This window comes from Thermobia domestica, chromosome 12 (assembly GCF_964235325.1).
Source record: "Thermobia domestica chromosome 12, izTheDome1.hap1.1, whole genome shotgun sequence".
NCBI classification, from domain to species: domain Eukaryota; kingdom Metazoa; phylum Arthropoda; class Insecta; order Zygentoma; family Lepismatidae; genus Thermobia; species Thermobia domestica.
The window spans coordinates 126,909,716-126,922,493 of record NC_137465.1 but is presented as its reverse complement, the minus strand read 5'-3'; the positions used below and the strand labels follow the sequence as shown (position 1 = coordinate 126,922,493).

The following is a 12,778-nucleotide window of genomic DNA, read 5'->3' as shown; positions in this document are numbered from 1 at the left end:
AAAATCAGTTCAGTAATATTATCAAGAAAACTATGTACAGTGTGTTTACTTGCTGGAATTACACTTCAAACACACAATTGCGTTCAGTCGTTCTTTCAGAAAAAATGTTCCGGGGGGCACACTTAGTATTCCGGAGGGGGTCACTGGTGGTACTATTCTATTTATTATTATATTATAGACGTATTATTTTGATCTCCTCCGAGGGGGCACTCTGAGAGCTCTGGGGAGGCCAGTGTTCCCCCAAAATCATCTCTGGAAGAAGCAGTGATTGCGTTGATCCGTTGTGTTCTTTTGGCTTATATTGAAGTTTATTCTCCCCTTATATAGCTACAATGAAAATAAATCACAAATGGCATGGTTGTGGGGGGAGGATTGTTTATGCTGTAATGTCAGCCCCTCCGAGCAAATGCGTAAGCTCCAATAGGTTCTTTTATTTCGCAGGGCTCAAACTTCCCGGTGGAGGTACATCGCAGGCGCAATTTTCCCTGTTCTTGAGGTAGGGCGCAAATTTCCCAGACGCAAAATTCTCGACACCGTTCGAATGACCTCGGAAGACTATATCTTTTTCAATACTTTTTTATATTTTTTTACTCGAGATTTCTTCATAGCTTCTTATTAAAATACTTACTAATATATCCTCATTTTATTGTCCTAACCAATCAATATGGGTATGTTGTCAGCAGGGTTGGCTGGTTTAAACCAAGGTGGTTTAAACCATGGTTTAAACCAAGGTTTAAACCAGCTGGTTTTTTCAAAAAAACCAACTGGTTTAAACCAAAGAACAAAAAAATGTTCGTAAAAGTGTAAGTGTTTGTAAAATCTTGATGAACACACATTTGTGGGTTATCACGTTTCACTCCCGTATATTATTCGTATTATATTCAGACCTAAATTTCTCATTCATTACTCAAAAAGATTATACTACAAAAGCAACTTTTTTTTTTATAAGTTTATAAATGTTTATTTTGTGAATTGTTATGTAATTGCAATCGAAGAAAAATTCTAAATATTGTTTTGTTTCAATGTTTACTATTGATAAAATACATCGAAAATGCCGTACTTTGTGTGTGTGTGGCGGGGGGGGGGGGTCATACAGACCCCACGAGAGGCATTTAGTGAAATATGTATTTTTGGTATCTATTTATGTATAAATAAGTCTGAGCCAAAGTGGACTCAAATAATTCGTATCTTTATTCACTTTTCTTATTGATATGCTGATTAAGTCGTTGTAGGGCTTATTTCTTTAATTTGGACCAATAAAAGTCGTTGTTAACTAACTTGAACTAAATTAGTTCTTCTGTACTCCGTAGTACTTTGAAATTGTTCATATGTAATTCTTTATAATGGTTTCACTTGTGCAACTGTTTATCTTTTTGTTCTTCTGAAATTAGTCTTGACAGTTATATTAAGAAGCATGTAAAGATCAGTACAACGTATTTTTTTTATCAGGATTCCTTCGTGAGGGAGTCGGCATACATATTGCATTTGTGGCCAATTAGTCCTGGTTCCGAGTTCAAATGGAGGATAATTTCTCTCGGATGTAACTCGAGAAGCGGTTTTTATTCCGCTTTAAGCTTATGTGACCCCTTTCAGCATAACCCGGTTCTTGCATAATAACATCACGGCGAAACAAACTTATTTCTGTCCATATATGATATGAATATATAGAGCAAATTATTTAAACCATAAAAACCTGGTTTAAACCAAAAAAACCGTTTTTTTTGGTTTTTTAAATAAAAATCATGGTTTTTGCCAACCCTGGTTGTCAGTAAAATATTTAGATTGATCGAGCCTCTGGTGTGTAACCACAGTATTTTATATCATCCCTTCATTAGAAATCTTGGCTAAACGAACCAATATATGTTGCCAATAAAATAGTTTAGAATTATTGAGCCCCTGGTAAATAACCACAGTATTTCGTGACAGACCCCCCTTCCTATTACCATATTCTAGCTACGTGCCTGACTCAGCTAATTCTCTACATTCTTTACCAAGCACACATTTTCTAAAGCGGAAAATGCTCTCTAAATACCTAAGCTCATTATTTTCAGCAGATGCACAAATTGGGTAACATTCTATCTACATGAATGTTATATATGTCGATTACTGGAAACCGCTTCTCGCTATCTATTACCGTATTTACTATATAATGATTAACGTTAGAAACCGGAAATGGTTGATTTGTACCGCTTCCGGTTTGAATATTACATTCATCAGGAAACTCGATTCTTAACTATTGACTCTGTACATCATGGCCAAAATTGATGGTAATCCATCAGATAGTTCTTGAGACTGTTTGTTTCACTGACGGACAGAATGAATATATGGCTATAGAGTTTTGATAAACTAAATTCGTTAATGAGTGATGATGGAACAAATATAAGAAAGGGAACCAAGAGTAGGCCTACCACCGGAAAAATTTTCGAACACAAAATTAGCCATCGAAAACCCACATGTCCTGGGTTAGAATACCATAGATGAAAACTCTACCACTGAGTCATCAATCACCCGCTTATTAGTTTTATTAATTATTATATTAATATAAATTAATGAATGCCTGCTTATGTTAATTATTGAACAATTACATTGTATACTTCGTAAAGTCAAAAATTATAAATTTGTATTTACTGTACATACAGTGAGCGCAGAAAGTGTTCGTACACCTATGCTATTGAAACGAGAATGCTTGCGAAAAAGAAACAGAAAATTTAAGAAGTGTAATAACACACAATATGAATAATGAAAACTAAGCTTTATGAATATATCAATAAAGAACCACAAAGACAAGTTTAATGGTCAGAAAGTAAATAAATTCCGTAGAAAGTGTATAGAGTAGACGCAAAAAGAGATCGTACACCTGACGTACGAATACGAAACAAAGATACGACAACTGGGGTTCACTAGTATTCACCTGAGTATACATCTCTGTATAGTATGACGAATAACAGAATGAGTTTAGTTGTGAATAGGAGTGAAAAAACTGCACGGTGGGCTGTCAAAATGGGAAGCAACCGAACAGAAACAAATGAGGAGACAAGAAAAGTAATTATTAAATTGCATAAGAAAGGTAAATCTTTGAGAAAGATAGCAAACCTTGCAGACAGGCCTCATTCAACAGTACAAACAATAATTGCGATGTATAATGTTTCTATCACTGTGCGGAAAAAATAAAACTAGAAGACCAAGAGTGTTGAGTGAACAAGATAAACGTTACATTATTAGGGAAAGAAAAAAGGTTCCGAAAAGTAGTGCTGTGCAATTGGCAACGGATCTGGAAACACGCGGTGTTAAAGTATCAGCCAGTACAGTGCGGAATATTTGCAGGGTATCATGGTCGGATAGCCAGGAAAATGTTCTGGGTGAACAAGACAAATCGTATAAAGAGACTAAAGTTTGAAAAAGAGTATAAAGATAAGGGATCAGGCTTCTTTCTGGAATAGGATCATATTTTCGGACGAAAGTAAATTTAATCTTATCGAATCCAGTGGGAGGCGTATGGTATGACGCAAGGTGAATACAGAGATGAATCCTCAAAATCTCGTCCCTAAAGTAAGACACGGAGGAGAGTCCGTGCTCGTCTGGGGTTGTATGAGTGCCTCAAGAGTGGGTCGTCTCCACTTTATCGATGGAGTGATGATCCACAAAGTGTATATTAACATATTAAAGGAAAATCTCCATACTAGTGCGCAGAAAACAATTTATTGTTCAGCAAGGCAACAACTCCAAACATACAGCGGAAAATACTCGATTGTGGCTACTCTATAATACCTGGAAACAGCTTCGCACACCTCCCCAATCCCCAGACATGAACCCCATAGAACATCTATGGTCTGTTCTGGAGACAAGAATCAGAAGGCACAGCTTCTCTACTAAAGAAGGCCTGAGAAAAGCTATTCAAGAAGAATGGGACATAATCAGTCCCGAAGCTACAGAACTACGAACTACTACAGGTGAAATCAATGCCACGAAGACTACAGACAATCATTAACGCACAGGGTAATCCCACAAAATATTAAATAACGTAATATACTTTATAAGCATTAATTCAATCATAAGTGTACGGTGACTTTTTGCGTTTACAAAAAAGGAATTCTCTCTTTTTCTTCTGAACAAAACAGTGATTGTCTTTGTTTGGCCTTTCTCTTGTATATAGAAATAAAATGTATGAATGTGTAGTCTTAATTCTGGTTATATATATATTTTCCATCTCCCGTTCTCATGCTAGCTGTTTTCAATATAAAGTATGCACGGTGTACGAACACTTTCTGCGCTCACTGTAGGTATGTTGACAATAAGCGAATGTTATTAGAATATTTGTTGAGATTTCTTTTCCTTCACTGCCTTTCGCCTGGTTAAAAAGTAGTTTGCAGTGCTTTGGAGCAGCTGCAAATGGGAACGCGATAATGTTTGAGACATACCGGCGACTTTTTTGTGTGAAAATAAGACCTTCCTCATAAAGCAGTAAATAACTGCAGTAGCAATTGTCTACGTAAGTGATAAAGACATATCCAACTACAAAAAACTAATACAGTATATATATTCATTATTGTGTTTCTCTTTTAACAGCTACTAGCTAGGGATGGCCAATTCCAGAATTTTTACTTTCCGGAATCCGGAAAGTAAAATCGGAAAAATTCCGAAATTTTTTCTAAATTCTGGATTTTTTCCGAATGTCGGAATTTATCTGAATTCCGGATTTTTCTGAATTCCGAAATTTTTCCGAAATCCGGATTTTTCCGAATTCCGGAATTTTTCCGAAATCCGGATTTTTTCTGAATTCCGGAATTTTTCCGAATTCTGGATTTTTCCGAAATCCTGAATTTTTCTAAATTCCGGAAAGTAAATTTTCCGATTCCGGAAAACAAAATTTCCGGAATCCGGATTCCGGAAAATTTTGGCCATTCCTAGTGCATACGTATCATAGTGCAAAGTATAATCATGCAATGGTGGTGTATTCATTTATTCCGTAGTGAATTAGACCATTGTCTTTCGTAAATACAGCTCTGTCCTGGCATGTGGTATTGCTTGCTTGTTAGGATTCACTCATTCTTTTCTCTACTTGGTGCAAACGCACCATGTTTCATTGTCAGGACGTTGCGATAAAGATACTGCTGTTTGTATCCACGAGTAGCCTGGCGTTAAGCGAGCATGATATGAATATGGATGAATGTTAAATTGATATGAATCGTTTTAAGAGTATTTAGCAACAAATATCAAGTTCTTCAACGTATCCATCAAATAAAGTGATGGAGCGACAGTATCAGGAGAGTATCCTTCTTGCTGAGCCGATTTGCTAGTGGATTGATACGTATGCTCGTGGATGAGTTCGTTTAAATGATCCACATTGAATTAAACAGGTCGATCGGAATGCGAAAAATTCCTCTGGTGAATTTCCTTCTCATGATATGTGAAGACCATTTATATGTATTTCTTTTGAGAGATAGAGCCTTTGCTGTACACAGCATAAGTGTCTCAAAAGCTTTGGTAGCTTTTTGAATCTTGGCTGAAATTGAAAAGTAGCAGGCTTCGAAAAATGCCTTTCTTTGTGTACTTGGCACTTTATTGTTATATGCCTGAAGATACATTGCAATCAAATTTCAAAAATGGAATTGTAGAAGAAGAACAGAAATATAATGTATAACAAAACGATAAAATACTTTTCGTGTAATTTAAAAAAAAAAAAAAAAAAGTTTGGCGTTCAAATATTGTGCCCTTTAAGCTAAAGGACATAGATGGTTAATTAAAGTAAATAATTATGAAAGAATTGGTGGAATGAGAGGAGGATTTGCCATAGCAGAATTCCTATTGATCAGGGAAAACTCAGGATAAATGGTGCAGGTCAGGAAAAGACTGCAAATCATGGAAACTCAGAGAAATTTTATAAAATTATTTTATACACCAATCTCAGCTGAGCCAGCCATTATAATACCTATTTGTGGGATGTAAATGGAATGTACGTTTGAGCAATTGATTACTATTTGCCTCTTTAGAATAAATATTCTCATACATAAAAATTCACCGTTATTTATTCCTTATTTATGTCAACGTTATCCGAGATCTGTCACGAAAGTCAGGGAAATAGATTTCTCCCGATCAGTAGGAACCCTGCATAGTGAGCCCAACGAGTTTTTTCAGGTTGAGTTCACTTGAAAAAAAGTTTTAAAACCCAGTGTTTTTTTTTTTTTTTTTTTCGTTATCTTACTTTCTGAACTATTTCTGAAATTAAAAAAGACCTTACACAACAGACTGATAATGAAAATTGAATTTCAATGTTAGAAGTTAGAATGGATATAACGATTCGTTATTAAAATATTTAGGTTGAAGGAAATATGTACAAAAAACAAGTGAAAGTAGAAGTAGAAACAAGTACTAGTTTTCTAAATTATAAATGTAATTAACAGGGCTGTATATGAATACACAGAGTGATTCCAAAATAGATCGAACAACTTGGAGAGGTGATTCTGCATGCAGTTTCAGTCCTAATTTTGCGTGCAAGACGAACACCATACTTCCTTACAGAAAGACCAATACTATAATAGTCTTGGTTTTGTTTCGCCCTTCATTATTAATGGCAAGCAAATTTGTCTTGGTTTTGCAGTTTAGGTCTACTGTATGCACGATCAGGACAGTAGGATTCAACATGCAAGACCAAGACAGTTTTGGTCTTGTTTTGCTCATCATTATTGGATACCACTTTCAATAATTACTTTAGTCCATAAAGAACCCAGTTTTTCTTTCCCCAAAACGAAAATAATAATAATAATAATAATAATAATAATAATAATAATAATAATAATAATAATAATAATAAAACCGAAGAAACCCACATGGGCTCAGGTGGATTGTGTTTTTTCAAACCCTGAATGAGAGTGTGGAAGACAATGGGAGAACCCCGCACATATTTATGTTACTTCAAATGGCATTTTTTAAAAAATGACAAGAGTTACAAATTGTATTTTGTAATGCGTTTTTCGGGAATGTATTAAATGTTTTTGCTTCTCAAATGTTAGTGCCCATTTTCAGTGTCAAGACTAGATGAGACGTGGAGTCTATCTTACCAGCGTAATAAGCTGAATACTACTTCCTCGAAAATACAACCCAGGACCATATGCATAAAAAACGCGCTAGCCACTGGATCAACGGGAAAGATTGAGCATGTCTTAAGGTTCATATCAAAACTTGAAGATGTTCTATGATATGTATGTGTTATTTGTAACACTGGAGATTAAAATACGCTATTCGTCCTAAAACTAGTACATGTCTGTGCTAATTCTATCAATAGCAGTTTTGATGAGTTCCATCTCATTTTCTGTAAAAACACTGTGTGCGTGGGTGTTCTCGGGGTTCTCCCGTTTCCTCCCAGTTTCTTCATTCCACTATTTCATTCATTCTCATTATCGTGTTCTCCCTTAGCCTATATGACATAACCGTGGGACATAATATTAAAAGATTTAATTTTCTTGTTTTTCTTTCTGAAATTTCCTGCTTCAATTGTGGATAAACTGTCTCGTCAGTAGCACTTTAATATGTACATTTTACTATGAAATAGTATTGAATGACAATAGTAGTTTTTTTCTAATGTATTAGTATGATTTGCTTTTACTAATTTAATTACATAATAAACTTTTTCAACAGGTCATTGCTGTTATCTTATTTAACTGGCTTACGTGACCCAACAGCAGATACTGACGTAACAACGAATGACCGTTCTTTAAGTTTCATTTTCATTCTTCGCTGCTGAACATATTGTGTACCTGTCTGTTATCGTAAATAGCTTCAGTTTCATATAATGTTAAAATGTCTATTCCCTGCAGTTTGGAGAAGTCGATAATGTTGTTCGTTTCCTGAGTGAAACCGTGCCGCTGAAAATCACTATTATTTTATTTAATGTTTGTTTTTTGTTAGGCTTAAATATTATTCGTTTATACCGTTTTTCTTCTAGTTGTATGTGAAGAGATGGAAGCAAATGATTTTGAGACAGGATCCGAATGGCTTTCAACAACAGATCAAGACAGCGGATCTCCCTATTTTCAGCAAAAGGAAAATACTGGCAGACAGGTGAAGAGAAAGGGGAAGTTTGGTTGGAAAAGAGGCGCGAAAAAAGCTAAATTTGGAGGCAGAAGAAATCAAGCAGGGTAGGTAACATCTTATACAATGGTGGAAACCCAGTTAAGAACACTGTGTATACATCATCTGATTTCGCATCATAGAATGTGTTTCAATAGAGGACATTCTAGTCTTGATGATAAATAGAGGAAATAACCAACTGTTTTCCACACCGATTCCTCTACAGGTGCGAACGCAGTGATACTCAATCAAATTCAGAGAATAAAAAATGCAAGACTGGAACGAGAATCAAATCAAAATCTCCAGTTATCGTCCCAGAGCTTTAACACTACACTACCCAGTCGCACTGGTAAGCCCATGAGTCGGTGCTGTCACCTAAACTTTTTTGTGGATTTCATTGAATGTGCTGATCCAGTTTGAAAGTCCAGTGCATCGATCACTGTAAAGAGTAGGCTGATCATAGAGCCTAGCGATGATTTCAGATTTCCCTCGGGAGAGATTCTTTAAATAAACAGGAGGTAAAGATATACTTAGAAAATTCTGTTAACTCAGGTTGAGCCCAATCAAAGAACTGCCCTGGGAGATTTTTCCCTCCGGGCCACCTCCTGTATTCATCACTGGTAGTATCTGTAGGGGGCACGACACCAGCGAACTCCTATTATGCAGTTAAGTGACTTTGACTTTGAAAGTGATCGTATAATGGGGCTGCGAGAGGACGAGTGACTGTTTCACAGAATCTTAATTTGTGTGAGTCGTAATGTGTGAGTGGCCCATGAGTGATATACACGGTGAAAGGCAAAGTACTTTCTTCGAGTGTGTCCGTCCTAGTTGATAAGATGGCGACTGCCAGTGCAGCCAAAGACATTCTTGACTGCATGAATATTAAACAATTGATAGTTAGGGGAGTTAGCTTTTCGCATTTCTCGTACACAGTTATCTCTGACATCTGGAGAACATTGAAAGTGCTTTTGGTGGTGACGAGAGACTACAGTGGCAAGATAGAGGGAGGAGAGATGTTAGAGGTATTCAGCACTGGGAGTAATTTCTGCCTTTGACACAGTAACGGTCATGTACGAGTTTGTAGGCATCGAGATGAGTAGGGAAATCCCAGCGTGTTTGTACTCCCGCACAGTGCCCATCTGGCATTCTGATATGGGCAATAAGCTACATATCTTGTGCGCCTCTGGTCTTCACTCAGGGGAGTGTGACTACTGCGTCGTACATTCGTGACGTCAATCATCTCCAACCTTATCTGGGCATTTACCGGAATCCCATTGACAACGGGAATAACGCACGTCCCCATACCGTCAGGGAAACATAACCTGCTCAGCTCGGTCGGTATACGCTACCTACTCTTGCCTGCTATTTCTCAGGACATGAGCCGTATAGGACATTCATATAGACAACAACCATTGTCCAGCTATGCCAAGATTTCCAGTGAGCGTTCGATACCATGCCCCGAATAGATATTCAGACAGCTTCACGATCAACTTGTGTGATTGCTCGGGGTTATAACATATGCTATTAGGGTGAGTACTATATACTTATTGAATATCCTGGGTAACATGTTTGAAATGTTCCATAGGGGTCACGAGATGTTCCACCTACCGTCGTTTCTTGTATACCAACATTGTACCGATCTGTAAATTTGTACTGAGTGTTCTAAAATCCATTTTCATCAGTATATAAAGAACACATTCAAATCGATCGAAAATAAATTATGATCGAAAATAAATTAGTTACTCTGATATTTTCATACAGATACCACGTGGCATATTTTCTTTACTGCCTAACTGTCGAAGGCAACCGGATTCGTTGCGATGCCAGAACACATTATATGTGAGTGTTAATTAATAATAGTAACTATGGTACTTTATTTTATCTTATCTCTTTTGTATGTGAACACATATTAAAGGATCTTATGTGTTTGTAAACAGAAGCCGTTAATATATTGATATTGGTAGTATTCGAGTGTAAAAATTTGGGTACAGAACAAGGGAGGATTAAAGTCAGGAATCAATGACGGTGTTTCATGATTACGTGTGAGCCGTGGCTTTGAAAAGAGATGATTGGAGATAACTTCTTTGCGGCCCAGAAGAAACTGGCGGCTGAGTTTAGTTGGAAAGATGCTTTTAAAGATACTCATCAGCCTTGTCCCTCCTCTTTGACTTTTTTAAGATATTGTAGAAATCAAAGGATTACACAATAATTACTATCTAATTTTATCAATACTGATAAAATAACACTCACAAGTAAAGGCTCTGAACAAAGTAGTCAAGTTGCGAAATAAGATATAGACCATTTAATAGAATCTGAAAAAAAAAAAAAAAAAAAAAATAACAGTTATAGCGGCTGAGCACCATATGAAGTGGGGGAGAGAGGTTGAAACAGCTATTGGAATGCTCAAGTGAAACAAGAATCGTGGAACGTTTTATTGATCGAGTAGTCTGAAGGGAGACGAAATATGATGAGTTATATACCACCGATGCTATCTTGAAATCTCTCATTTTAAATTCAGCGTGAAATTGTAAATAAGCAGGTAGACCCTAAAGTTTTGGGTTACGGTGGCTCAGTAGTAGAGCGCTTGCCTTCTGGTGCGTTCGATCCCTGGCCAAATAAGTTTGTGATAAACAACATCGTGTCCATAGGTTTTCTCAGGGTACTCCCATTTCCCCCACATTTTCATGCCACTAATTCTACCATCATCGTTCACTTGCCTAAATCATCCACCTTCCTTAGCCTAACGGGGATAATTGTGGGACGTCAAACTGAAAGATTTAATTTCAAGATATTTTCATTCGAAATTTCGAATGTATTAAACATGTTAACTGACCAGGAGCTATGAACACAATAGTATTTGATGTAGTTACTCGTTGTCTTGAGTAATAATGTGTGATCATTTTCTTGTACGTGAAATGTCTTTGAAGTCAGGGAATTGATGGTATGAGTGTTTTCCTAGTGGTCCGTCTTGCTAGGAAGTATTCAACAAGTCATGCTATACAGCGTGTGCAGCTATCATAATATGGCACGATAGGGTGAGGTTTGAACTCTCTGCAATGAGTAGGCGTACGAATGATTAAATAACGTTGTTTCAGTGAAGTGTCAAATGAACACTGTAGTGAGACGTGAACAACGAATCCGTTTCTTATGGTGAGATTCTTCTTACAAGAGTTCGTAATAAGGGCCATGAAGCTTCTTCGGTGGAGGAGAGCAACAGCTTCGAAGGAATGATGATGATCGTGGAGGAACAAGAGGCAATAGTGAATACAATTGAAACGTTGATGATTGATAACATGATGACGAGGAGGATGTGGATAATTCTGGGCTAATAGACGGACGATGTTGACGCAGCAGTCATATGTGATGAGTGCAGAGAGCAGTACGCAACAAAGCGGCAGTTCCTGCGATCTCATCACACAAACTGTCATATCGGAACAATAAACAGCATATAACTATTGGATCGAGACTGAAGCAATATCTGAGAAACGAAGGAAGCCGTCTTCTGTATTGAACAGGTATAAATTTTTGCAGGACATAGAGCGAAATATCTATCTGCCTTCTGCAACCAAAATAAACAATGTTGTGCTACATTTCTTTCACACAACGCGATGCAATGGCGGTATTATTCGTGATGGAACCCTGCGACTCTGAGGTTACATATCAAGCAACAAATCGATCTGACGAATACTACGTATATAGTTGAAGGCATCTCTGCCCTTGCGTCAATAAATTTAACACACGACATCACATTGTGTCGCGAAAAAATCACTGGCAGCGTCGACAAGCCTCAACAGATGAGCAGAGGCTCCGTCGCAAGCGGACGAGCTTATAGCAACAATAAAGTGTCAGATAAAATGTCATGACCTGCAGCCACTTTGAGCAGCATCCAAACCCATTTCGAACACCTCTTAAGTATCACTTTGCTACTAAAAATACAGCAGACTCAGTATCATGCATGGATGAATCCCAGTTTATTATTATTATTATTATTATACACATTGAAAATTGCTATTTTGCTTCACTCACTCACTGAAAGAGGAACTTCACATTACCTGCATTGGTCATTAATATCAATTGCCTTTTCAGTGTAGTACATCTGCGTTTTGTGTCTTGTGATATTGTTCTAGCCCTACTATAGTAATATTCTTTGTTTATTTATTACAACTATGTGCTCTTATTTTGTCCTTAACCTCTGTCTCACGTGTTTGTTGACTTCTTGTGTATTCTGATACAACATACTTATCAATATATTTGCTCTTTTGTACGCGTTGTTGCGCGAGGAAGAACCATATTCGGGATACGTCTCGAACAATCGAACATTGTTCACATTCGTGGCAACGCGTACCCATCATCGATGCATATGTCTCTCATGGCTTTCGAAAGGTCAACAACTTAGATCTACTAAACAGGTAAGTAACGTTTTAGGTTAATACGAGGTGGTATCAAAAAGTTCCGGGACTAGTTCTGTAACACGCCAACAGATGGCAGCGCAAGGCTACAGGCGAAGGGAGCACCGACATTCATAAGTCAGTGTGCCAACAGACATCGTCCTGTGTACGTCGGGAGCTGTGCAGCTGGTGCTATCCTGACCATGTGCGTTACCACGTCTACGATTTCATCATGGACACCAAGTTAGAACAACAAGTGAACGTGAAATTCTGTATTAAACTGGGCAAATCCACCACAGACCTTAATATGATTCGGCAAGTGT

General features: G+C 37.3%; 1 protein-coding gene across 2 annotated transcripts in view; it reads left to right on the top strand.

The window, feature by feature from the left end:
- Positions 1 to 12,778, top strand: part of LOC145666633 (uncharacterized) — a 156,914-nt gene that overhangs the window by 135,147 nt on the left and 8,989 nt on the right. For both annotated transcript variants that reach the window (XM_081734073.1, XM_081734072.1), the window contains one exon: positions 7,943 to 8,135. In XM_081734073.1, the coding sequence (XP_081590199.1) occupies positions 7,943 to 8,135 (193 nt within the window). The remainder of the gene's footprint in view (positions 1 to 7,942; positions 8,136 to 12,778) is intronic.